The sequence below is a fragment of the Melospiza melodia genome, chromosome 15 (genome assembly GCF_035770615.1).
Source record: "Melospiza melodia melodia isolate bMelMel2 chromosome 15, bMelMel2.pri, whole genome shotgun sequence".
NCBI lineage: Eukaryota > Metazoa > Chordata > Aves > Passeriformes > Passerellidae > Melospiza > Melospiza melodia.
The window spans coordinates 12582378-12609351 of record NC_086208.1 but is presented as its reverse complement, the minus strand read 5'-3'; the positions used below and the strand labels follow the sequence as shown (position 1 = coordinate 12609351).

Here is a 26974-nt window from a genome sequence, read left to right as displayed (position 1 = left end):
TCTACCCCCCCAGAAGAAGGCAGTGGGCTCTGTGACCATGTTCACAGGGGTCCAAGGATGAGGGAAGAGACGAGGATCTGACTCCATGTTTCAGAAGGTTTGCTTTATTATTTTATGATATATATTATATTAAAACTATGCTAAAAGAATAGAAGAAATTATTTCATTAGAATGAAAGCATAGAGAAAGAAGGAATGATAACAAAGGCTTGTGTCTCAGACAGAGTCTGAGCCAGCTCACTGTGATTGGCCATTAATTACAAACAACCAACATGGGTTAATCACAGATGCACCTGTTGCATTCCACAGCAGCAGATAATCAATGTTTACGCTTTGTTCCTGAGGCCTCTCAGCTTCTCAGGAGGAAAAATCCTAAGGAAAGGATTTTCCATAAAAGATGTCTGTGACGGGGCTCTTTTTGGGTGGGCACTGTGGAGAAGGGGGGTCCATGGCCAACGCAGTGAGCCTGGAGCCACAGCACTGCTGGTTCCCATCCCTGCCAGGGTGCCCTGGGTCAGGGACAGTGACGGACACACTGTGCTGCAATCTGCTTTGGCCTGGGGCCAGCAGCACCCACTGCCTGGGGAAAAGCAGCCTCTGACCCAAATTTTGGGACACACACAGGTGATATGGGCACCTCCTGCTTGCTCCACCTCCCCTGGGCCAGCTGGGGTCAGTTTGCACCCTGGTCATTAAAAATGGAGGTCATGGAGCTTTCCTCTTGCTTTGGGGGAAGTTGGGCACTGCTGAAAGGATCAGGAATGAGAAAGTGTTTCAGCCTAACAGGCTGACTGCTTGGAAAAAGTTTATTTTTGAAGTGCCAGTTTTACTTGGGTTGGTTGCCTCTACAAAGAGCTTCCCATGCACTTCTGGAAGATTCTGTTTTAGTTAGGGTTGAGCATGGCTGCCTCTGCTTCTAGAAGTTACTAATTTTCATTTGATTTAGATGTATTTTTCTTAGTTTGCTTATAATCTGGCTTCAAACATAAGTGGAAAAAACCCACAAACAGACTCAGAGCTCCTTTTTCACTGCCCTATCACAGCACCAGGTTTGTGGGTTTGTAACCTGTGTGTGGAGCAAGAAAATCCTTCTTGGATCTTCAGAAGCCTGGAGGAAAAAGCAAAACCTTTCTGCTGTGTCAGCCACCTGAGAGGCCTCATTCAGGATCATCCAACGTTGTGTGGGGAGACAGAGCCTCGCTCACGACCAAAGGAAATGGAAATGTGAGTCTATATGGAAAGCACGGCTCCTGAGCTAGCCTGGAGCATCCTTCTCCTGCCTGAGCAGAGGTCAGCAGTTCCAGGAGCAATCCATGCTGGAGCAGAGATCCAGGGGTGAGTAGTGCCTGGCTGTTGGATGGATGGGAACTCTTGGAGGGGTGCAGGAGCTGCTGCTGGGCTGTGCTGATTTATCACAGGGTGGGCACAGAGGCAATAAATCATGCTGCCTGAGACTGTTCCACCTGCTTTTGTTATTTTGCTGGTAGCAAAACTAAAGGCAGCCACTGTTTAGTACTTGGAGATGCATTTTCTTACAGATCAAAGTGTTGTCTGGTTGGTGTGTAATGAAAAACCTGGGAGTAATTTATAATCGTGCTGTTGGTATAATTAAGTGTCACCAAAAAAAAAAAAAAGCATGGAATGAATCCTTAAAATGTATTTCAGAATTTAAAGGAACCAATGTTTTTTTGCTGTGAAATGCTGCCACTCTTCACCTGAAGTAGTTTTCTGCAGAGATTCTAATTAGAAACGGATGCGATATCTTGGGGGAAAAAAAAAGTTTTGATGTAAGCCTTTGGGTCAGCAGTATTCATAATTCTTCCATTACCCAGGCAGTGATAACTCAAAGTAAAACACTCTCTCAGTAGCTGTTCAGGGTCAAGGTGGTGACTTTGTGAAGAGGGACAGGGCTGGTGGGTGATGCTCACGCAGCTTTTGGTGTAAGGCACTGAGGCAGGAGAACATTGCTCAGGTTTGATTGCTGCTTCTGCTCAGAATGCCCACACAGCTGCTGCTTAGTGAGAAAGAAGGAGATCATTTCTGGGATTTTAAAATTGATTGAAGGCTTTGGAAGTACGTGAGGGACATGCTGAGGTGCTGGCACCACGCTGCTCCATACAAATCTGCTGTGAGCTGTTCCTCCTTCTCATCTCCCTCATTCCCAAGAACTTCTTCACCTCAACTCTTTCAGTGTTGCACAAGTGCTTGGTTTTCCATGGAGTTTTAACCATAGAACTGTGCTTTCTGGTTTTTGCCTGTGCTTTCTGGTTTTACAATACTCTTCGCTCCATAAGCAGCTGAGGCAGGGCTGGTGTTATGGGCATCTTTTATGGAAAGTCCTTTCCTTAGGATTTTTTCCTCCTAAGAAGCTGTGAGGCCTCAAGAACAAAATGTAAACATTGATTATCTGCTGCTGTGGGATGCAACAGGTGCATCTGGGATTGGCCCCTGTTGGATGTTTGCAATTAATGGCCAATCACTGTCAGCTGGCTCAGACAGAAAGCTGAGCCACAAACCTTTGTTATTCGTTCCTTCTTTTTCTATTCTTAGCCAGCCTTCTGATGAAATCCTTTCTTCTATTCTTTTAGTATAGTTTTAATGTAATATATATAATAAATAATAAATCCAGCCTTCTGAAACATGGAGTCAGATCCTCATCTCTTCCCTCATCGTCAGACCCCTGCAAACACAGTCACAGGGCTGCTGTTAGCACACTTAGTGAATGTCCAAGGGAAATGCTGCAGGAGCAGAGGTCCCTGGTGCAGCTGAGCATCCTTGGCTCAGCCTGGGGATCAACACCTTGGTTTTGAACACTGAGGGGCTGCCTGGTAGGGTTTCTGTCCCACTCCTCACTGTGCAGGATCCAGGGGTGCTCAGGGCTCAGCACCTGCAGCATCTCCAGTGCCCTGCAGAGCACAGGGTGCCCTGGAGCTATCGTGCCCTGGGATCCCATTTTGGGGGCTCTGGGATCTGCTGCAGGGGCTGGAGTGTGCCCAGCTCTGCTGCTTGCTCACCCCTACCAGATCCTTCCTTTGATCTGCAGAGGCAAGGCAGCAGCTGCAGGAGAAATCCAATCAATCTTAAATATAAAATAAGTTTTGAAAAACTTTGCACTCCTTATGGCTTTGGCACACTTAATGTAATTTTAATACATTTTTGATTTCTGATTCCCTGTGTGGGCTGCCTGGCTAGGTTCCATCACAAAACATGCAGCTTTGTAACTAAGAATTCTCTAATTCAGTGTTTCTTAACACTGTTGTGAATTTAATTATATATGATGACCTGAGAGCAAATGCAACCAGCATTTTCAAATTGCTTATTGCTTTAAAGATGTGTGTGTGAGCAGAGTTTTCCTCCTGGCTAGCAAGGTATTGACCATTTTTAATGAAAATAGTATTTAAAAAAATTTAAAAATGTGAAGGAGATGCCTGGAGTCTGAGCACAGCATTTCCCATCCTGTGAATCCTGTGCTGGCTTCTGAGCTGAGGCAGTCTGAAGCTGCCTGCTGAGACTGAAATGACCCAGAGCGGGCTGGGGACACCAGGCTGCAGCAGCATCACGTGGGTCTCTGCCTTGCCATCACTCCCTGCTCCTTCCAGAAAAACATTTCCAGGGTGTCTGCTCAAATTCAGCTGCAGCTGGCCTCAGTTCAGGTCTGCTCTTACCTTAGCCAGGGCAGCTGTACAGAAAAGAGAGTAAAGGCTCCAGTCCCTGCTTGTGACCAGGAGAGCAGTAATGATTTATCAGTGGGGCTCAGTCTTTGTAGCAAACTGGGTTCCAGGCACAGAGATCCTGCTGCCAGAGGACTTGCTGCAGGGACAGGCAGATCTATAAAGCACCCAGCTTTCAGGCAACAGAGCTCTTTTTTTGCAAGATGAAAGAATTAGCAATTCATCTCTTCATCTTTTTTGAGAGGAGGAGTACCCTGGGTGATTTTTACCCTGCATATCCCATGCTCTGGAGCTCCTTCAAAGAGACCCCCACAGATGCTCCATGCTTCTCATTTTCAGCTGCTGGCAGGAGGGATTCCAGTCTCAGTGGCCCTATTTCCTTTGGTATGCAATTTCTTACTGATAATGAATTGCTGAAATACAGATGCTGGAGTCCCCCACGGAGCTGGAGCTGAGTGCTCTTCCTGGCCAAGGGAGTAACCTGGAATAGCCCCTCTGGAAAGGCTGGAATGGCTGAGCTTCTGCAGAGCCAAAGGGACACCTGGGGCTCCATCAGCTCTGCCCTCAGCTCCAAGAATCTGTAGTGGTGCAGGGAGTTGATCTCTGCTCTCACTGTCCAAGGAGGGCTGTCAGGAATGTGTGCCTTTCTTGTACATCATGTTGTGTTGTGAGTATTTCTAAAGATGTCCTGGCAACTGTAAGAAAACCACAGCAGAGACAGCAAGGAGGTTTCCATGTCGAAGCTGTTTATTATGTTAGATAAATACACTTGCAACAAGTTTGACTTGCATCCTCTGAGTGCAGTTGCTGGTAGTATGGCACGATGATTAAAAAAAGAGCCAAAACTAGCAGAGGCACTTGTTGCATGCAGCTGGAATTCCTGCCAAGCCCAGTGGTGCAGCTCCTGCTGGCAGAGCCCTTCCCTGGCTCCAGCCAGAGCTGCATGGGCTCACCTGGGCTGGGAGAGCCCTGGCTCCAGGGGAAGGAGCTGGAAATGTCTGGCTTAGGCATGATGTTCAGTATTGCTTTTGGTTAAAGAGGAGTGAGGCTGTGTGATTGTAACCAGTGGGGAAAGGCAGAAATTAGAATGAATCCTAGAATATGCTGAGTTGGGATCCATCAGGATCATGGAGTCCAACTCCTGGCCTGGCACAGGACATCCCAGAAATGTCACCATGTGCCTCAGTGTTGTCCAAAGGCTCCTTGAACTCGGGCTCAAGTCTTGTCACTGGTCACAAGAGTGAGGAGATCAATAGATTTACATTTTCTCTATAAAAACAATCTCGTTGACTTTTGTGCGGTCATGTATGTGAATATCCAGATTTTTATAAAGACATTTTCTGTCAACAGAAGGATGGACTGGACAGGCTATGCCAGGAGGACAAGTGCCTTTTTATTAGAAAACAAAGCTACCCAGAGGGGTCTTTTCATGAGGATTTTCAGGAAGATCCATAGAATGGTTTGTTCAGCTGGACAGAGAGAGAAAACAGTGGCAACCATCCCTGCAAAGCAAATTTGTCCATTTGCTTCCCCAGCATTTGTAACCCTCCATTCTCAGGCAGGCTTTGCTGCTAAGGGCTGTGTGCTCCTGTCCCTGCCCTGCCAGGAACATGCCACAGCGCTGACCCTGGGCTCTGTAGGTGGGCAGTCTGCTCAGAGGATTAAACTTGAGCACCTGAATTAGTCCTTAGCTGAACTGGGGCTCGTCAGTGACGTGTGCCAGTGCCAAAGAGTCCTGCATGCAGATCAGCACCAAGGGGAGTATTGGCACTGAGAGGTGTGAGGACAAGCTCTGTCCTTGCTCTGCACCAGCTGTGAGCTCAGCCAGGTGATCTGCACACTGAAAGTGTCTCTGGCCTGGATCTAATTTTGTTATTTTGCTTATTTTGTGAATAGCCCCACTAGAGGGATACAAGATTTAATGACAAAAAACAGGTTCCAAACCTTAGCCCAGGGAACAGAAGTTGTTCTTTGGGCTGGGACATCCATTCCTGTGGCACAGATAGACTTGCCCACCAATAAGAGAGAACAGTGGGTTTGCTCCAAGAATGATGAACATTTAACATTTAAGCCTGAAAAAGTGCTCAGTTACTGGTGATTACCTGGCTAGCAGAAGCTGAGGCTAAATAGGAGCCTGAGGAGCAATCTGCAGTGGGTGATGGAAGCAGTGGAGGTCTCTTGTAGAGGACACCAGGAGGAAAGATAATCTTTGCATTCCCTGCCTCAGGAAAGGGATCTCCTACAACGGAGATCAGCAGAAATTGTGTGGTTCAAAAGATCCATGCAGGGGTCTCCATATGCCTGATAGCCTGCTGTTTTGGGATCTCTGGATTTGCAGTGTTGAGCACCTTACATCCTCAGAAACCAGTGGGCTATGTAAAAAAGCCAGGTGCCATTTGGCTTGGCCCAAAATTCTGTAATGAGAGAGCAAATGGGGGTCTGGACAAGTGCTCTGCCTGGGTAACAAGACCCAGACCTTCCCTGTTGGTTTTAGCAGGAGGAGCTGTGAGTGAGAACCTCATTTCTGTGTCTCTATCTGAGCCTCTCCAGGTGCTTTCTGGTATTGTTAGACAGAAAAAAATGAGGTGTGACAAGATGTTGTTACACCCATTTCACTGATGAGTAGACTGAGGCACATAAAAGTTGACTTGTGTGATTATCAAACAAATCTGTCAGAGCTAAAACAGTGCCTTACAAAGGCTGTGTCCCAATTTTCTTGCCACAGCCTTTGCTTCCACCTTTCCCACCCACTGTGAGGGGTCTCATGGCACAAACCTGGGGGTCAGGTGGGATGGTGAGGAGGGGAAATGGAGAAATGCCTTTCTTGAAGTTTTGTGCTTTCAAGCCTTTTTTGCTCATGGTGCTAGCAGCACCTGCTCTGAATTGTCTCCCTTCAATCCCATAAGTTGAACATGTAGTCATGAAAGGAAAGACAGGCATGATCAAACCTTAGAATTTGAGGAATTGAGAACTTTGGAATGCTGCAGTCCCACTCTTCAAAGGTAAAAATTAAATTTTCAGAGCTCCCATGTCCTGCTTTCTTGCATAATGACTGTCTTAATGAGTTGAGAGAAGGAAATGTACCTTACAAATTTGTGGGGAAAAAAAATCTTCCTTTGAAGAAGCTGAATTTCTCCGAGGTAGAATGCTTATTATTGTGTGTGCCTGTAAATGTTATGCTGAGGAGTCTGAATGACAAAGCTGGGGGAAAAGTCTCTCTGCTCATTGTCCTTGTCATTTTAGTCCTGTCTCATCCCACTGAAGTACACCTGGAGCAAAAGAAGGGCGAAATTGCATGTGGAATCACTCTTTGAAAACCACAGCAGGTTTTATGTAGTTCACACCAGCAGTGTCCAGGCTCTGCTCCAGGGATTTTTGGTGCCTACCAAGCTCAGAATCAGTGGCCTGACTAATCCAAGGGCCCATGACAGAGGAAATGGCTGTTTTTGCATGACTAGGGCAGAGCAAGGTGGTGCTGTGGGGTCTACAGCAGCCCAGAACCCCCAAATCTGAGTGCCTCAGCATCCTGGTCACTGGAACTATGGCTGCAGTGGGGTGGGGAGTGCAAGTGCAGGATCAGAGGCAAGAATAAACCTGCTTGTATAATTCTCCTTAGCCAGAGGTACTGCAGCACTTCTACTTAGTGATGCTCTGGTGTATGAAACCTGGGCCTTTCCTAAAATGCACCCACAGTGACTGAGGAAGCAATCAATATTTGAAACAATCAGTTTCCAGGAAAGACAGAATACTCTTGTTGCTTTTTCATGGCATTGATGGGTTGCTTTTTTTTATGGCATTACCCTGGGTTTGTGGGTGATATTGAGGGTGGGACAAACTGTGCTAGACCAAGAGTTATATTGGGAAAATCTGGAGAATCTTGTGCTACTTGAGTTAAAATGTAAAATAAGAGACAACTGTAAAATAACAATTGCTGCATAGTAGTAAACTCCGCTGCCGGAATGGCTGGCTGATACCTTGACCCGCTGAGCAGAAATAACTTCCCACGACGTGCTCTGGGAGACATTGCCTTTGCCCTGCACGTCTGGGGATGGCTGTGGGTGGCACAAGGAGCAGAGCACCCCTGGCTCTGCCCGGGAGCCCCGTCAGTCATCGAGGTGCTGCTCCTCCCACGTGGACGTGGGGATGGCGCTGTAGGGGTCCATGATGACCTTGGCGCAGCGGATGATCATGACAATCAGGAAGAGGCAGAGGAACACGAAGCAGGCCAGCGTCAGCCCCTTGTCCACGTCGACGTACACGGGCTCTGGGGTGGGCACCTCCATGGCTGGGGCCGCTCCTCAGCCCAGCTGGAGTTTGCTCCTAACATCATCGAGCTCCTGCGAAACAAACAGGGCGTCAGGCACGAGGGACTGCTGGGGAAAATCAGGGGTTGGACCATGATGGGGTATCTGGTGTTGAGGTGATGCTGAGGTGTTGGAAAGTCTCCTTTTCCTAGCCCCAAGACTGAAGAAGAAGACAGAATTCCTTGGCTTTGGTTCTCAAGCTTCTTTATTATTTTTTATCTCTAATTCTTTCTCTGACCTGCTGAGATCTCTCCAGCACGTTGGTTCATGGCACACTGACCGCCCTCAGGGCAGTGTTATCTTTTTATACTAAAAGCTACGTGTACTTTATTGACAATTTTCCAGTACCTATCACCTACGTTAGACAGTTTGTCTCTACTCTAAACCAATCCAAAAGTGCCGCCAACACAGCAGAAAATGCAGGCTAAGAAGAAGAAAGAGAAGGACAGGACATGCCCAGATTCCTCCATCTTGCCTCTTGAACCCCCATTCTAAAACCCCAAAATTCTACTTTTTCACCCTGTGATAAATTCACCATCATTCTATTCAAACTCTTGTGGCTTGTGACTCCTCACACAAAGCTGGTAATTGTTTCTATGGGTCAAAACCAAAGGCACGGGTGTCTTTGACTCCATGCCAAGGTCTCTGAGCCCCCTGCCAGGGTCCTGAGTCCTCCAGGGCAGTCAGAGCAATGTCCTCGGTTCTGACAGTACCAGACACAGGTACTTGTTACAGGTCTACTAAATTCTTGCAGGGAATTAAACCCAGTGGAAATGTTGTAGCTCAGCTGAATGAGAGCTGAGAGAAGAAGAAACCTCATCTCCACCTTAATTTGGCCCACAAATGCTTCTTGCTGAAATATTAGACACTAAAAAGAGATGTTAACAAAGAAAAGAGAGGCAACAGTGAATGAGCACTATTTGCTTGAAATATCATCTCCTAAAAGAGACACAGACACTGTTCTTGTCTCAGCATTTCCTAATCATAAAAATATTTCCATTCCTCTGCTAGTGTGAAAGATCAGACAAATGGCAGAGCAGACTGTTTCTATTCCAATTTTCCTCTCTGTCCAAACATTCTCTGTCTCTCACTGGCACAAAGCAAAGTGAAAATTATGCATACTTATTTTCCATAATCTTTTAATCTCTGCTACTCAAGGTTCTCCAGGCAGTAGAAGATTTTTTTTTAAGAGCAATATAATTTTTAAGTGGATGTTTTATCAACCAGAGAGGTACAGGTGATTATGTGATTAGAACAAGAATTATCTTATTCACTGCAGATGTCTGCATAGCTGAAGGTCTCTCTGGCCTCCTCACCTGAATCCAAAACCAAAATTACTTCAGCAGGGATGGAATCCCTCTGAAAGTTTGATTCTGGCCAGCTCACCAGCTGATAACACAGACTGCTTTGCACAGTTGAGCTGAAGGAGAGGAGCTGACCTTACATAGAACTGAGTCACTGCCCAGGGATGGAGAAACTTCTCCTGACATCCATGTTTGGCCAAGGTGGGAGGGACAAGTGCTGGGGATTACAGTGTAGAGGATCCGGAATGTGGAATATGCCTCTTACAGCAAACAATACAACAAAGTCATTCACATCAAATACAATAATCAACCTGAGAGCAGCCCCTGCTTTACTGGAGAGGAGAGATGGGAACAAAAAGATATTGAGAGGATTTGGGGTATCAAACAGCCCAGTTGCTTTCTATTACTACATTAACACAGTAAGGAAATCCCAGCTTTATTCCACAGCCAGGTTTGCCTGGTTGTGTTTGCAGTGAGCTGCTGCTGCTGGCAGGGCTGCTGCAGTGGTGCCTCACATCTGGCTGCAGTTCTGCTCCTGCAGCTGCCCTGGGTGTCCCAGGCACTCCTGATCTCCTGAGCCCTGCCAATCTTCCTCAGGGTCAGCTGAAGACCTTTTATTTTACAAGCTCACAGTTTCTTCCCTGTCTCATAATTAGCTCCTTTTCAGGTGGTTTTCCAGCCTCACAACCTCCTAGATCCCACAAGGCAAGTACAAATCAGCTGGGCTCTTGAGTCTATTTTAAGCACAAGGATGTCAGGTTTTTTTTAATTTCCTGAAAGCACAGAAATTACTGTGACAGCCAGGGAAATGAAACGAAGCTGATGACACAAAGTGAATGAAACCAAGCAAACATTTCATGATCTCATGTATTTACCAGTCACATCCTTAGGAGCTCATGAAGAAACCTCTGAGGAGTGAGGTCAGGCTTGTAATGCTCACCTTGCCTGGTCAGGGGTCTAATATTCCCCAGAGACTCTGCTACCACTCTATTTCCCCAGCCAAGAGATCTTACATTGCAGTTTATAACTTCATTTGATGAGAAAAAGGTTTGTCAGCAAAGCTGAGTATTAAGTGTGAATACTTTATGAATACAAAAGAAAAAAATATGCTATCAAAACTGCAAATGTATCCCAGTCTTTCCCTGCAGTGCTCTTGTGAAGGTCCAACAAGGATGGGAGTGAGTTTTAATTTTTTTTTTTTTCCCTCCTGACATTCTGGCTGTTGTACTATGTGGGATCATTTCACCCTAAGTGACCTCCTGCAGAATAGCAGAACTACCTGGTAATTTCCATCAGTACTGATCTTGGAGGGAAAACTTCACTTTCCCTTTGGAAAGATGAATAATTTAGTCAGAAAATGATCAGAGGTTTCAAGTAGAGATCTATTCCCTTGGAGATTTTTCTCTTCGAAATGGCATCGCTCAATCTCATATAAGTCTGGTTTAAGTGCTGCATCCCTCTGCTTCAGGGCTGTGCCTGGAGGATGTTTCTCTTCTGCTGGAAGGGAAAAGCACATTTTGGGAAGGATAGCCAGGCTTTAGCAGGCTTTACCCAGAGAGCAGAGTGAAAGGCTGTGGCACCTGAGCTCTGGCTTGCACAGTAAATTACAGTGACAGCTTGAACTTAATGATTTCAGGTTTATATTGATCTGTTTTGACAAAAGTAGACATTTTCAGTAGGACTAGAAATATTTTTTTCCAAGAAATCTGAATTCTTGAGGTGTATAAATCATGGTTTGGGTCTCTCCTTTTGGTTCCCCCACAAACTCAGTAATGTTTTGATGCTGAGCACTGTTCTGCACGCAGTCACTGTTGATGGCCAGCGTGTTGCTTGGGGCTGGCTTTGGCTGCTCACCTGCCTGTGTCAGAGTGGAGCCTCCTTTGCAGCTCTGGCTCATCAAAGGGCTCATGTGAGCTGTGGGAGGTTGGTGCCAGCAGGCTTTGGTGCTGTTCATGCTGTTCCTGCACTCCTGCAGGCCTGGCAGGGCAGGAGCCCTTGGTGCTGAGCAGAGCTGGGTGCTGGAATGGGGCTGTGCCTGGGACAGATTAATTTATTGTGGCTGGAACTCACTGCTGTTCTACATCGGGCAAGAGACAGTCCCCAAATGCAAAAGTAGGTGTGATCACAAATTTTGCAAAAAATGCAAAAATAATCCCCAAATTCAAAAGAATGTGTTCACTTTTTCCTCTTGGGGAAGTCCAGGTCCCAAATATCCCATGGACTTGCTGTGTCCTGCTGTCTGCCATCTCCTTGTGCTCCTCCATCGCTGTAACAGCTGCACAACTTTTCCTGTTTAATTCCCATTTCCTTGGCCAGGGCCTGCACTGCCCTCCCTCACTCCCCTGGTGCCCAGCAGCACATGCAGCTCTGGAGAGGCTGTGGAAGTGAATCCCAGGAGGAAACAAACTAATTCCATGCTGGATGCTCTGCCTGCAGCCCCTGCCCTCCATCCCAGCCCTGGGATGTGCTGTGCAGGTGAGCAGAGGGGTTTTGCAGTTGGTTTTCCTTGGTCTGGTGTGTGAAATCCATCAGTGCTGTTGAAATCAGCTTTCTCTCCAGCTGCAGACTGCTTGGCTGGATGTTTGGCTCTTGTTTGCTAGCAGGGTTAATGTTGACAGTATTGTGTGTGTGTTGGGGGGAAATATCAGCAGAAACAATTATAAAGTTTCACACTTGATTGATCAAATTTTCTCTGAATAGCTGAATTGTAGAAAATTACATTTTTTCCCCAGCTTGACAGCAATAAGCTGTAGAATTGTGGTTTTTTAATATTCTTCAGATTTGTTGAAAATGTGATTAGGTCTAAACAAAGAAACAATCCCTGGTTCCAATTTGGCAATTTAGCCATCCTGAATCTGTCTTCCTGTAAACCCCCTGGGTGTTTCAGTGCAGTCTCTCCCCTGTGACCTCTCTGGGAGCTGGTGTGTGCCCCAGGCAGGCTCAGCCAGGGATGGAGCTGTGCTGGGTGAGGAATTCAGCACCAAGAGTGGCTCTGTGCCCACCAGCAGGCAGCAGCTGTGCCCCTTCAGAGGGGTTGGCATCCTCAAGGTTTGGTGCCCTGCTCCCAGGCTTTTTCTGTCTCTGTTCTGACAGTCCCTGGAGCTGGGTCAGGGATCAGGAACCCTTTACCTCACTGAGGACTCCATCCTGAGCATTTGGTCTTTGCTGGTTGTCTTGTTTCCCAGTGCCCTTTACATGAGGGATTGCCACAGAAGAGAGATTATATTTAATTTTTATGACCTAATGCAGTGTGCTGGCACCCTCCTTAGTGTTCCAGCTCTGTTACAGGCTCTCTGTAACATTTGTGCTCATCAGTGTGCCTGAGTTTTGCAATCAGCCCTACCTATGCAAGATACTTTAAAATACATGTTTTTAGGGTTTTTTTCCTGAGCTGACATTCATGGCACTGTCACTTTAAATATAAACTAATAATGAACCACATACATTGCAGAGAGCTGGTTAATCATGTTTCAACTCATCTCAACCCTTAGGATTTATTACAAAACCCTGTCTGGTTCTGGTTTGTTGTTTCTCTGGGGGGGTTTTGGTTTTTTTCTTTCTATACTCCTTTCCCAAAACAGCAGAGGCAAAGGGAGGGAAGAGAAATGATTTCATGTATGAAGCGAATTTCATGAGATTTCATGTATGAAGCAGATCCATACCTTCCAGACCCGGGTAGGAAGCCTGTCACATCCCAGCAGAGCAGCATTGTGCAGATGAAATCCTCCCTGCAGTCATATTTCAAAAGTTTCCTCGGTCGGTGGCGCTTGAGCGGCGTCCGGGCTCTGCTCGGCTTCACCTCCAGCCAGACCTGGAAGCAGAAGCTGCTCTCACCGGGGTGCTCTGCAAAAAAAGAGAATAATTGACAATTGCTCCTCACGGGATGGGGCGGGACACACTCGGTCAGAGCTTGGGAGCAGCTCCAGAGCCACTCGTGCCCAGCGTGGATTCACTGTCACACATGCCCTGCAAGAACGTTTGTGAGAGGAAAAGCAATGCTCAAGCCTGAGGTCATATCGATATTTCTTCTTAAACAAGCAGAAAAATCTTATTTTTAAATCATAGTGAAAGATCAGCCAGGTTTGAATTGATCCTGCTCGGGAGTCTGCATATTTATTTAGGGCTTGGATGGTTTGTTTAAAGAAAACTGCCTGATTTATCTGAACTGATACAGCAAGACTTAAAAGCTGTTAATTATTTGCCTTTTTTTTTGGACTGTCTGGTTTGGGATAATACTCTTTTTTTGGCACACAAAATAGTTTCAGCCAGCAATGCTTGCTGGGTGACAAACCTGGCTTTTTGCACATGGTTGTGGACAGGAGTTCCAAGGTGTAGGATGGGAAGGCTGAGGAGAACAAGGCAAAAGATGAGCCCCAAACCCTTGAGAGGGGACTCAGCAGGACAGGGGTGCTCAGGCAGGGACTGGAGGTGAGTGGCCAGGAGGGAAGGTGAGATGCTGCTCCAGAGGGGTACTGTGTGTGTTTGTCAAACAAAGTCACCTTCAATTTGAAGCTCAAACCTCTACAGGAATAGCCTGGACACTTGATCATACTCTAATATTCTTAACAATCTAGTTTTGATTAAAAGCTCACTGCCTCTGAGCATAGGAGTCAAATGCTGTGGATAGATACAGACAGATGAGCTTCTTGCTTCACCCAGAGAGCAATAATGTGACTGTTAGCTTAGTCCAAAAATTAATTGTCCTTTTATACTTACAATTCTTTCAGCAGAAAATCAATACTTCATTTCAGGAACTCTGCCTTCCTATGAGCATGATTTTTCCTATGTAGCTGAAGGCAGGTTTAATCTTTGTTTTAGCTCACTGTTTGGCATTTTGTTTTGGTTGTTGGACTATTTTATTTCTTGCTCTACATAATGACTTTAAATCTTTATGGTTAGCTTAGTTTATACAAACTCTTTTATTCAATCTAGCCCTCAGTGAGGGTCAAGAGACAAATAATCTTCTCTCCACACTCTTGCTTTTAGCCAGCTGTAAATCACTGAATGCTAGTATTCCATCAGAAGACTAAAGACATCATTTGCAAAGGCCCAAAAGTTGAAAACAAATAAACACATAAATCAATCTGGGGAAAGTTTTAAAAGTTGCTGTTGCACAAATGTTTCCTTCCTACATGGCCCCAGGGCAAGTATAACATTAATCTTCATTGAGAAAAAGATGCAGCATACACTTAAAATAACTGTGGGCTGCTTATAATTTGAGGGCATCCTAAATCAAATAATCATTTCAAGGAGCATGTGGAATTGCTCATTAACAAAAGATTGAAAAATGGAGGGCTGTGCTTGGGAAGAAGTCACTGTTCAGAACTGTTGAGTGAACTGAGGGACAGCTGGGATCTGGAGTAAAAAGTGTTTCAGCCTCGCAAAGCTCAACTATTGGGAGAAATCCTTGATTAAACTTTGCTGAGGTAAGAACATCTGGGAATCTTTCTCAGAGGCTGGAAGTGGTCATTCAGAGGTGAAAAAGAGGGATAGGATCAGTGATGCTCTCTATGGTTCTCTGGCTGGACACAAGAGTGGGAGGTGATAGGATTCAAGTGCCATTATCAAGGGCAGGCAATGCAGGAGGATTTGGTGATGTTGTCTCTGTATCAGTTGCTTTGTGACCCACAGGGGAGCAGGAGGAGAAAGAAAATCCAGTGCTCCCTCAGACCCCAGGCCAGGGATTGTGCCTCCCCTCCCTGGCACTGACCCCTGGGGAAGGGAGCTCTGAGGCTGCTGTGAGAGCTGCAGGGACATTCCTTTGGGTAGGAGTGATGGGGACAGGAGTGATAGGGATGGACAGAGACCAGAGATCTCTGCAGCCAGGTTGTGGAATTTGGGGTTTATTGCCAAGGACCTGGGTGCAGGGCCCTGCTGGGATTTGGGGTTCATTGCAAAGGGCCTGGGTGCAGGGCCCTGCTGGCATTTGGGGTTCATTGCACAGGGCCTGGGTGCAGGGCCCTGGTGGGATTTGGGGTTCATTGCAAAGGGCCTGGGTGCAGGGCCCTGCTGGGAGCTGCAGCCACAGCTTGGAGCAGGCACCAAAGAGGGAGAGAGTGGTACAGAGAGAGAAGGCAAGATCATGGTAAAGAGGATCAGAGAGTAAGGTTCCCGTTACAATACAATAAATCTTCTTCCGTGCTGAATATTCTGATTCTCACTAACCAATCTAGTACAAGATACAAATCCTATAGCATTTCCATACGGCCTATAAGAATCCCTACATTACCATACTTGTTACATTTTAAACCCTAAAAACTCCTCTTTGGGCCCCTTCTGCCAAGCTTTAGGGTCTGCTCTGACCCTTGGACCTGTCTGCAAGCAGAGGGTGTTGTTCCATCAAAAGGAGATTACCTTCACTGGCCACACCATTGTTTTCCCGTTGTTCAGAAACTGAGGTATCTCAAAGCTTGCTTTCATTTCCATCTCACTTATAGTTTCCATATTCTCACAATCTTTTGCCAGGCATTCATATTTATAAGGCTTTCCTGTTTCACCTTCCCCAACACCTTTGGTGCCCAGTTTGTGTTTGTGCTGTGGTGGGAGAGCTGCAGGGATTGCCCAGCGTGGTCCAGCCCATCCTTGCAGTGCTGGCTTCCACCCTGGGCTGTTGGGATCATTGATTTGTCCTTTAGGAGATAATGCCCAGAAAATGCAAAGCAATACCTGGGATATGAGAAGTTTAGATGAGCTTGAGAAGGAACATCTGTCTGGGCAGGACCATCCTTCACTGCCTGTGTGTTTTGATAAGGGGGCTGAAGATGCTTTTCTTATCACTGCTGTGATGCACTCAGTGCATCCCTTTCATCAAGGCAAGAGGCAAATGTAAAGGAGTCTGAGAGAAACAAATGGATTAGGCTTTCAAGCCAAGTCTTGTAAAGTCTGAATAGATATGATATAAACTCATTTTAATGGAGTATCTGCTTTTTTAACTCTCTGCTGTTTAAGTCCTCTGAAAGGAGACAAACATGCCTGTTGGTCCTGGCAGCTATTTTATAAATTAAACAATGACTGTTAGCCAGGAGAATTGTAAGCAAAACTATGGAGAAATTTTTCACTGCAGTAAAGCTGACAAGGAGGAAAAATGACCCATATTTTTCTGTATTACTCTGAATTTTTTTTTTTTTTTTTTTTTTTACAAAAACAAAAGGCTCACTTCAAGGCAGAGCAGCAACTCCTTTTTACATAAATATTACCCTGTGGTGGTGATGTCCAGTATTCTCTAATACTGGAGGAGAGGATACCTTTAAGAAACACATCTTTTGCCCTTTCATCTTGAAAGGTTACATACAGATCAGATTGAGGCTGTATCAATATTTTTCCAGTTGAGGAACAGTATTGTGGATGAATTCTCAAAAAATAGCTGCGTTATGTCTGTAGAACTGTCACAAATATAGGCAGAAAGGAATAGTATAGCTCTGCTTCATCGCTGAATCACTTATCAAATCAAAAGTTAAATTCTTGCTAATGAAGGTAACTCCTAGCCAAGAAAGTTTTAACAAATGAGTAGCAAAAACATCCAAAATAGTTACAGGTAACTTTGCCATTGCAATAGTTGCAGGTACTCTTTAATCCATACTGATAACTGATTCATACACTTTTTTTTTAGCGCAGGCCTTTCTCAGATACCTCAGAACTTTGTGGGGAGAGGGATTTGATCAATTAAACATGAGCAAAAATAAAGCTTAAAGTCCAGAGTGTGCTTTGGCTCAAAACAAATCAAACTGACACAGGTTCTACACAGGGCTCCCATCAGAGGCACTGCTCCTGTCTGCTCCTTTTCTGTTTGGTCTGCAGGGGATGGTGAGGATGGGTGTTGGCAGCTCGTGCTCATGCACAAAACCTCCTGTGCTGCTGCTCTGGCTCTTTGTGGTGATCAACCAGGGCTGGGATGCCAGCTGAACCACATCCTATCTTAAACTGGAAAAAAATAATCTTGCTGTGACGGTGTTTGCAGGGGTCCCAGGATGACAGAGGAGATGAGACTCTTGACTCCATGTTTCAGAAGGCTGATTTATTATTTTATAAGATATATATATATTATATTAGAAGAAAATTATATATTGAAACTATACTAAAAGAATAGAAGAAAGGATTTCATCAGAGGGCTGGCAAAGAATAGAAAGGAATGGAATGATAATAAAATCTTGTAGCTGACCAGAGAGTCTGAGCCAGCTGACTGTGATTGGCCATTAATTGAAAACAACCACATGAGACCGATCACAGATGCACTTGTTGCATTCCACAGCAGCAGATAATCAATGTTTACATTTCATTTCTGAGGCCTCTCAGCTTTTCAGGAGAAAAAATCCTGAGGAGAGGATTTCTCATAAAATATGTCTGTGACAAATTGCAAAGGAGTCTTAAAGACTGGATGAATCAGCCTGAGATGCAGTAGAAATATGGACCTGACTGCAAAGCAGGACATGGGGGTTAACACTGCCAGCCTCCCTTGCCAGGGCACTGGGCAGAAATGGAGCCCCCAGGAGCAGCCCCAGAGCCCAGAAATGGTGCTGGGTCCTTACCTGGTGAGAAACCCTCAGAAAACAATGGCAAAACCAGCCCTGCTTACATAGACTTGAGGAATAGGAGGAAAGAATAACTGAAGATATGAAATGAAAATTTGGGGGCCCCAGGTGATCCAGATGAGTTTGGGTTAGGGCTGTTCCAGGGAGCAGAGCCTTGTGCTGCATGAGACACCCACAGCAGCTTCTCTCCCTCTCCAGCTGGAAAACCAGAATTGTTGCAGCATGTTATCTAATTCCAGCTCTAATTTGCCAACAGGAGAAGCAGGAGTATCATTACTAGTTTTTCCCTGTTTCCTTTTCTCAAGGGGACAGTTTTTCTCCTGCTACTATAAGAACAGGGAGAGTGAAAGTTGGCCTGTTTTCAGAGGCACTGAGTGCCTCCAGCACCATCTGGAACCAGTGTGAGCAGCCAAACAGCTCAACAGCACAGAAAATCTTCCTGTTCTCAGATCCCCCTCCCTTTCTGCACAGCTCTGCACATGAACACTGCACAAAAGATTCTTTCTGAGGAGGATCCAGTTGGCACCCACATAAACTGTGTTTTCCACTGTCTCCCAGCAGGGATGGATTGCATCTTCCTTCAGAGAGAGGCCAGATGATTTTTTATTAGAAATGAACCAAAACCTTGAGTCAGGACATGCATTACATTTTCCATGACAGCCCAGGCTGGAGTGAAGGATCCTGATGAGAATTTAAGGATAATTGAGCTCTGGTCTATAGTTCTGTAGGTAGGTAACAAATATAGCAGCCTCCAAATTTGGCATGTCACCAGGGAGGCTGGGTGAAAGGATAAATGGCCCATTGCTGAGATGAGTGAGGATCAGGCAGGATCTTAGCCCAGCTGTTCATGGTCTCTGTCTCTTGTCCTTCCCAGGACATGTGGGCAATTTCTCCTGCAGTAAATCAGATCTGTCCAAGGCTGGGTTTTAGCATCAAGGCTGGCTGGTAGAGCTGCCTGTGCAAATGGGAACAAAATTTTTATCAGTGGCTGTTGTGTTAGGATAAGGGGCAATGGTTTTAAACTAAACCAGGATCTATTTAGATCTGATGTAAGGAAGAACATTTTAATAGGGAATGTGGTAAAACACTGCAGGGCAGTGGATGCCCATCTCTGGAAATATTCAAGGTAAGGTTGAACAGAGCTCTGAGCAACTTGATCTAATTACAGATCTCCCAACTCATTCCAGTGGCCTTGGAGCTGGATGACCTATAAAGGTCCCTTCCAACCTAAACCATTCTGTGATTCTATGAAATCCTGTTAAACTTGGCCTCTGCGACAGGTTATGTTACAATGTGTTTTCAGAGGGATGACAAACTTGTAAACTTTGAGTATCTCTTGGTTGCAGAACGTATTTATTAGAAGTGCCACATGTATGAGTATAAAATTTCTGTTTAATCAAAGACAGGGAACAGTCAAAAATGATCTCTCAGGTGAAACCCTGGGCCTGTTTCTGACTGGGCCTTGGTGGCAGGAGGTGGCAGAACACCAATGTAGTGATCACCAGCACAGCCTGACACTGAAGGCTGTCCGAGCAGTGAAAAGCCACCCCATGATTATCACCTGGTTGTCATTCTCATTTCTGGGGCATTTCCCTGGATTACCTTTAGGTGACTCCTCAGGTACCCATGCCCTGGGGGGCTGCTCCAGGCCAGGCTCTAATTCACCTTCCCTGTAGCAGAGCTGATCCATGCTAGTGATGACTTTGGCCATAGCTTTGTTTGTGCTCAGGGTTTTGAGAGCGATTGGTGCTTTTTCATTCCCTCCTTCTGTCTCATCCCAATCTGTATTGAAGGTATTCCCAAGCACAACCCATGGCCTGAGTGCTACCTGTGTTTCTCCATGGTTTTTTCTGATCATGTACTCATGTACACTTTCTCAGTATATGTGCAGCCTTTTCATCACATCAAGAAAGGTCCTTTCCTCAGCTGGAAGCTCATTGACTTTTCTATAAAACTTGTAGTGAGAAACACTCTTTAATTAAGACTGTACAGAAAAGAGCTTTGATTCCAGACGTGTGTTACAGCCTGATGTTGTTTCCTCTGTCACTGCAGCAGATTACTGGCAGTGTAGTCCTTGATTAAAAAGATTGTGGGCAATTACATCCCATCTCCACATCTTCTGCTGGATTGGTAGCTTGTCAGTGGGTCAGACTGCCAGAACCTTTGCACATGTTCAATTTATAAAGGACTGGCTTTGGCACAGCCGCCAGCAGCCCCAGACAGCCAACACCTTATTAATGCACCATTAGCCACAAGGAACATTTTCAAGTGAACTTAATGTACAGGGAGCCAGGAGGGCTTGCCTGGACTGACTCAGCAGTTTGGAAAGTCTTTTCTCCCTTGCAGGGATCACACTGACTTCTCAATGTGCCCAGATGTCCCAAACTTAAATGTTCCTTTACCCCTTGTTATCATTTTTTATTTTGTGTTTTATGGACTGGGATCAGTGTGGTTTGAAAAGAGAGAAGTGGGCAGAGGAATGGATACGTGCCCCAAGGGAGTTCTCTTTAGGACAACTAAAATGATCAAAGGGATGATCAGTTCCTTTATAAGTGTCTGAAGAAGATGGGGGAAAGGTGGCTGAGGAATCATGTTTGAGCTATACAAAAATCACAGATCAGGTGAGTGGGAAAATTGTTTCCTCCCATTAAAAAAAAAAAAAAATCACCAGTTTTCCAAGCAGGTAACTCAATTGGGGGCATTCAATGAACTGGTAGACAACCAGCTTGTTATAGAAAAAAAGGATTCTTTATTCAGCAGGTAGTGACTTCCCAAAACTTGCTACACAGAGAGCTGCAGACAACACCAGCAGGCTTTTTGAACTGGATTAATTACGGACAGCAGGTCCAGAAACAAACCTTAAAATCACTAATCAGGGATGTTCCCTGTGACTTCCTAAAGGAGCAGTTGTGGGTGCTGGAGGATGTGCTGCCAAATGTGACACAGGGTCCCCAAACAGCACCTCCCCTCAGACCTCTGGGCTGCCCCAAAACAAGTTTCTTATGTTCTTATTTCTTGGGTTACCAATGCTTTTGGGCTGCCTCTGGAAAGCCCCTTTAAGAGAAGAGAAGATATTTAAGATCTGATCCTAATTTCAGCTTCAATCTCTATTTGTATCTGTAAGTAATACAGCTCTAATACTTTTAAAGCCAGGCACTGATCTTTGCTTCTAGTTTAACTCTGTCTCTTCATATTTACTGAATATATTTATATTCAGTGCAATAATGAGATTCCTCAAAAGCTCTTCATGCATGAAAAGAAACTAAACTCAAACAGCTCAGTCCTATGAATAATAAGGTGAGATGTGTCCCAGTGGGTCTCTGCCTGTCCATGGCTGCTATTTCTTGTCACGGGCTTGTTTTATGCCCATGCTCTTGGAAGTTAAATTAATTGCAAATGCAGGCAATGGAGAGTTGCTTTGCAGTGCAGGTGACTTTGGGCCAGAAGCAAGAATACATCTAACACACAGAAATTCCATCCTACATCTGTGAGTGCTGAGGAAGAGACAATTACCCCTGAGCACCTCTCACCAGACACACACAGAGCATCCAGCCCATGATCCCTAAAAACTGTGCAGGGAGCATGACACGATGATACCAGCAGGGTTAAATGCATTTCCCTACTTCATTTGGTGTACTCTGTGTGAATATTTATGTTAGGACAGGAGTTAACAGGACTGCAGTGATGACTCAATACAGAATTTCTAAGGCAAAATTTTTATATATGTGCAAATGCAGATCTGAAACTGTTTGGTTTTGATTTTTGTTTTTTTGGGCTTTTTTTTTTTTTTTTTTTTTTAACTAAGTATTCTTTGTTTCTCCTTGGACTGTTTTCCCTGCAAGGTCTTCTAGATGATTCTGGTGCTGAGCCTCATGGCAGGGAATGGCTCCAGATCCCCCACAGGCTCAATGTGCTGCAGCTGAGCCTGGAGCATCTGGAAGGGCAGGACACTGAGCTCAAAAGCAGCCCTTGCTTTTCAGCTGCTGGTGCTGTTCCACCAGGGCTGTGCTCAGAAGCTGCTCCTGCTCATGTGCCAGCAGCAGTCAGGGTTCTCAAGGCAGGGGCTTGATTGAGAAGGGGGGAGTGAAGTGGCAGAAGGAGATTTATGACTCCATCGTGGTTCAGCATAGAAGGCAAACAAGGACAACTGGTTTTGCCCAGTTCTGCTCTGTTTCTGATTCACAGAAAAAAGCCTCAGATCTTGTCCCACGTCACTGCAGATTAACACAAAGAGTTATCTGGATGCTGTGGCTGGGGGAAAATGGTTCCCTCTATACTAAAATGCACATTGTTTTTGGGTGAAGCCTCTGTGTAGGTACAGCCTGAGGTGTGTGAGATGTGATGCTCAGGGTTTGTGCAGAGCAGCTAACACATTCACAGGGATCATCTATGGCAGGACAAGGCAAGGGACCATGTTTTGTTCTGTTTAGGGCAGGATTGTTCAAGCCACCTGTAACAGCAAAGCACAGACCTCAATTCTAGCTGAGTTTAGGAGTCAACACTTCCACAGGAAGGCAAATAAAATCTCATTACTTCTATTTTTTTGAATTACTGAAAGTAATGATTAGCTGAGAAGATGTTAAGCAAAGATACAAGGGAGCTCTTTTACCAGCAGAAACCTCCAACATTGCTCCCAGTCTGTAAGTCTGGGCTCTGCCTTCTCTCTGTCTGCTCTGCAAAGTGAACTTTGCCAATGGAGACAGTGAAATGGAGATTTCCTCCAGCACCTCTGTCCATGCACTGACTGCCCCAGCTGCACCCTCAGCTCTGAGGGGCAGCAATGGAAAGCAGCCAAGAGTGCTGTAAAATTCAGTTTCTGTGAATATGCCAAGCCTCAAGGAGGGAAGTCCTGCACAGGCTGGTGGGTGAGGTATTTGGGGCTGGGGATGCTCTGACACACAGCCTGGGGCATGTCCTGCCACCAAGGGCAGCAGCCCTGGAGTGGCACAGGGGAAATAATGGGGCTGAGGGAACACTGCAACTGCAAACCCTTCAAAAGCACTGAGATATTCAGCACTGAGCTAGGAAATTGCTCTTTGTGGGCATGGTAAAATAGGGCCTGCACATGGCTGGCTACCTCTCTTTGAATGACTTTCCCCTGGCACAGAAAAATGTCTGGCTTCTATTTACATGACTGAGAGCACCCTTGAACTAAATTAGTTTTGTAAATGTTGGACAGGCAGTGGGAGGGCTGATTTCTAGAGAAATTCTTTTAATAATAAAACGCCTCATAAAAACTGCGTTGACTTCAGGCAGGCAGACCGTAGGCAGCTGGAAACTTCTGAGTGCTCCACTTTAACCCAGTGCTTTGGGGCTAAGCAAAGCACAAATGCCATCAATGGTGGTGGAAAATGTCCCCCATGAGCAGGAAAATCAAGGGCAGCATATCTGGGGGTTCGGGGCTGAGGACAGTGTGACAGTGAGTAAATTTGGCGCTGCCAGGACACCTCCATGCAGTCAGTGGGAGGTATGGGCTGGCAGCCTACCCTTGGCATTGGTGACAAACACAAACTTTAGACTTCCTCCTCCTCCTCCTCAGCCTTTTTTATTCCATGCACTGACTCACTACTGACTTTGCAGTGAGAAGGATGGGGGTTTGTGCATTGCTGGGTTCATGAGGCTGAAGGCACCATCTCAGCATCTTCCAAAGCCTCCATAAAATCAGGTGTGAGAGCTAAACAGGCTCAGGAAACCCTGCTGAACTTTCTCTCTCAGGAAAGCCTCACTGCCAGAAAATGGGAACACTGCATTCCCAAGCCAAATTGCCCTTGGAATCACTTCCCCCTCTCTGCCAGCTAATAAAACCCTAATTTTCTCAAAGGGAAGTTCAAGCAGAGTTTTGACTTTGAAAAATAAGTGCCAGCAATTATCTGCTCTTTGATATAGCCAGTCCTATTGATATGCAATATTTAATAGGAAGTGTTTAAATATTATAGTAGCAGCATAAAAAACCTGCACTTGACCAAAAAGAACAGTGTCCAAATTATTCCTTTGGAATCTACTGAAGGTATAGGTTAAAGTAAGTCTTCCAGAAGTCTGACAGGCTGTCTTGTCACAACTTAAAGCTTCTCCTATGAAGTGGTTTCCTGAATGCTGCCCTGGGGTGGGTTTTTGATTTTTTATTTATTTTTCTTGGTGACCTACTGCAGTGGACACCAATTAAAGCATTTGGCAGCTTTCTCATAAATATAACCTTGAAGCTGTGGAGCAATCTCCTGGTGAAATGTGGCCAGCCTATGCATATCTGTCCATCAAATGACCCTGGTCAGGAAGGAAAGCAGATTTAAGAAATTGGGCGTATCCTCTCCACACCCCACCCTGGTGCAGAGCCCCATCAGTTTATACTGCAGGGACTCCTCTCCTCCCCCTTCTATTTATTTCAGGTCTTCTGACAAAGCTAATTATGGCAGCAAGTGACTTGCATCAATGACATTCAGGGAACACAAGCATTTGTGGGCTTGGGAGCTCTTGAGCTTTGCCCTGTCTGCAAATTTTTCTTCTTCCAGTGCGAGTGTAATGGTTTGCTATTTATATATGTTTAGGAAAACTCCTTTGCTATACATTCACCTTTTCTACTTTACCACCAGTCTTGGGTAATTAATAACCTCAGAGACCTGCTCTGTCACAGGCAGGCACTCCAAAAACTATCTTCCCTTCTGTTATGGCTTTTTTTTTTTATTTTTTTATTGCTTTTCTAACCCTAAACAGACAGCCTGGGAACTGGATCTGGGTTGTTTGCTACCTCATGAATCACCACCCAGGGAATGATTCCTCACTGGAACTTGGAGCAGCCTAATAAATCAGGAGCCAGCCCTGCTCCCACACACACCCTGGCCTTACATATGGCCTTGCTGCATTGCTCCTGGATATAAAAAGCCTCCAGGATCTGTCTCAGTCAGGAAGCAGCTGGGACTGGGAATGCAGATGAGAAGCAGACTTAATTCACTCAAGGAAAACGAGGCCAATAGAAAAGGAACATTATTTTCCTGTCTATAATTGCATTTTAAGTGCATAATAAGTAGATGATGGTAACTATGTGCTAAAGGGCCCAACTGTTCTTAATTGATTAAAATAGCTTCTGAAGGCTGTTCTGTTGTGGATTTAGCTCAACGTGGTGTTATACCATTGCACCAGGAGGAGTTTGTGGTCAGCTTTGTGTCTCTTCTCTGGGTCAGAGGGTTCAGAGAGCATCACTGGGCACTGAGAGTCACTGCCTCTGTCCACTGACCTCAACAGAGGGGCAGCAGCAAAACCCTGCTGTCTCCCATGCAAGCTGGAAGAGTCTTTCCCAGGGGTTAATATAATGTTCAGCTTCTAGAAACAAGCAGAGATCTCTGTTTATTATGGTGGTCAGACATGCTGAGCTGGGGCATTGTGCCCTGGTGTTCTTCTCTTTATTTCTTTCCCTCTACCCCAATGGCAAATCTCTGATATCAAACTCTGTGGTGTTTCAGTTTGAATGGGTTGATAAAATTCCCACTCAATAACCCAGAGCAGGCCTGGGAGCAAGCACAGAAAACTGCAGGGAGGGGAGGAACAGAGGGTTTGGGACGGAAAAGTGCAAAAAATCATTTATTCCAGGCCAGCAGGGTGAGGGGACCATGGCTGGCTCTGTCCTGGTAAATATTGCACTGAGTTAAAGAAACATGGTGAGACAGGATCTGGTTTTCTCCTCTGTGGGACCCTCAGACCTGGGACTGCCCATGTTTCTGAGTTTTAGATTTCATATCTCAGAGATGAAGAGAAAAAGGGGAGTATTTTCCCTGTAAGATGAGGTAGGAAAAATCAAGAGTCCTTTTTCTTTGTGCAAGGAAGATACTAGGAAACGTATTCTTCTGTAGGATCCTAGAATGAAAACATTATTTATTCAACCAAGGTTTTTGTTCTCCAGCCAGACAATGAGGAGTGCAAGTCTGAAGTCTCTTGAAGTTGGCTGCAGTACAGGTTGCTCAATATTAATTAAAAAAGAAACAACAGCAGCATAATCATTATGGCCAGCCCAGTGTTTTATTCCACCTTCTTTAAATAGACTAAATAAATCACTGAGTTAATAAATGTTTTCCATGAAGTAGCATGGCACCTGCTCCAGTTCACTGGCAGGTGTGCAGGCAGCAGAGTCCTGGCAGAACCTGAGCACTCACATTTGAGAGGCAGCATCCCATCCCTGGGCATTGTCTTTAATTGCAGAGCCTTAAATCACACAGCCCAATCAGTCTTGCTCTAGGCTCTGTGTCTCATCTGTGTCTTATGTTAACCTGTTGTCCAAACAAATTTGATTTGCAAATATACAAGAGCTGGGTGATGCTTTAATTTTAGATCACTTATCTGAATGCAGTTTTCATGCAAGGGTTTAGGCACATGCCTGGCTTTAAATAGGTACTAAGGGCAGATTGAGAATAAAGCAGTGAGGACAAGATATATAATTGCATTTAGGTTACTAATTTCGTGTAGACTTGTTTAACACTTCAGATTCACAGATTGTTCTGAGCTGGAGGGTTATTGAGCTTGGCTCTTGAGTGAAGGGTCCACAACAGCCCTGGTGTTATCAGCACCCTGCTCAAACCAGCTGAGCTAAGATTTGAATGAGAAAAGGGGTTCAAGGAGGGATTCAAGAGCCAATTTCTTCCTCTGCCTTTGGCTTTTAACCTAAGTCCAGCCAATACTGTCAGATTTAAGGCATGTGCTTGGTTTGCTGGATGGCACCTGGAATTGCCTCTACATTGCAGTCTCTGTATTGGACATGGCATTTCTCCCAGTCTCCACCTTTATTATTGAATGTTGAGGCAGAAAATTGAAGCCTTGTTAATTAAAGCAGGAAGGAACCTTTCAACTTTAAAAATTAATGCATTTATCTGGAATCCTCCCTGGAATTCAGATGTTTTCCTCATATCTCAAGAAACAGTAACCATCTCTTTCCTCTAGGTTAATGTGCATGAATTAAATTTAATTCATCTGATAAGTGATATGAGGTTGAGCTGAAAAAAACCAAATCATAAATCTGTGCTGACCATGCACATTATTTTTAAAAAGGCCCAAAATAACTTGGTTAGTAAATGAATACAAAGCCTTTGACATCATGGGTGCTTCAGATTAACATCCACACAGCTGCTAAAATGAAGGTTTGTCATCCCAAGTACTAAACGGAAGGAAGGTCAGAAAAATTAATTA

General features: G+C 45.2%; 1 protein-coding gene across 1 annotated transcript in view; it reads right to left on the bottom strand.

The window, feature by feature from the left end:
* Nucleotides 1-4395: 4395 nt before the first annotated feature.
* Nucleotides 4396-26974, bottom strand: part of CTXND1 (cortexin domain containing 1) — a 37021-nt gene continuing 14442 nt past the window's right edge. Inside the window, exons 2-3 of the mRNA XM_063169835.1 lie at nt 12941-13121; nt 4396-8007 (exon numbers count right to left, since the gene is read on the bottom strand). Of these exons, the coding sequence (XP_063025905.1) occupies nt 7774-7953 (180 nt within the window). The 5' untranslated portion in view covers nt 7954-8007; nt 12941-13121 and the 3' untranslated portion in view covers nt 4396-7773. The remainder of the gene's footprint in view (nt 8008-12940; nt 13122-26974) is intronic.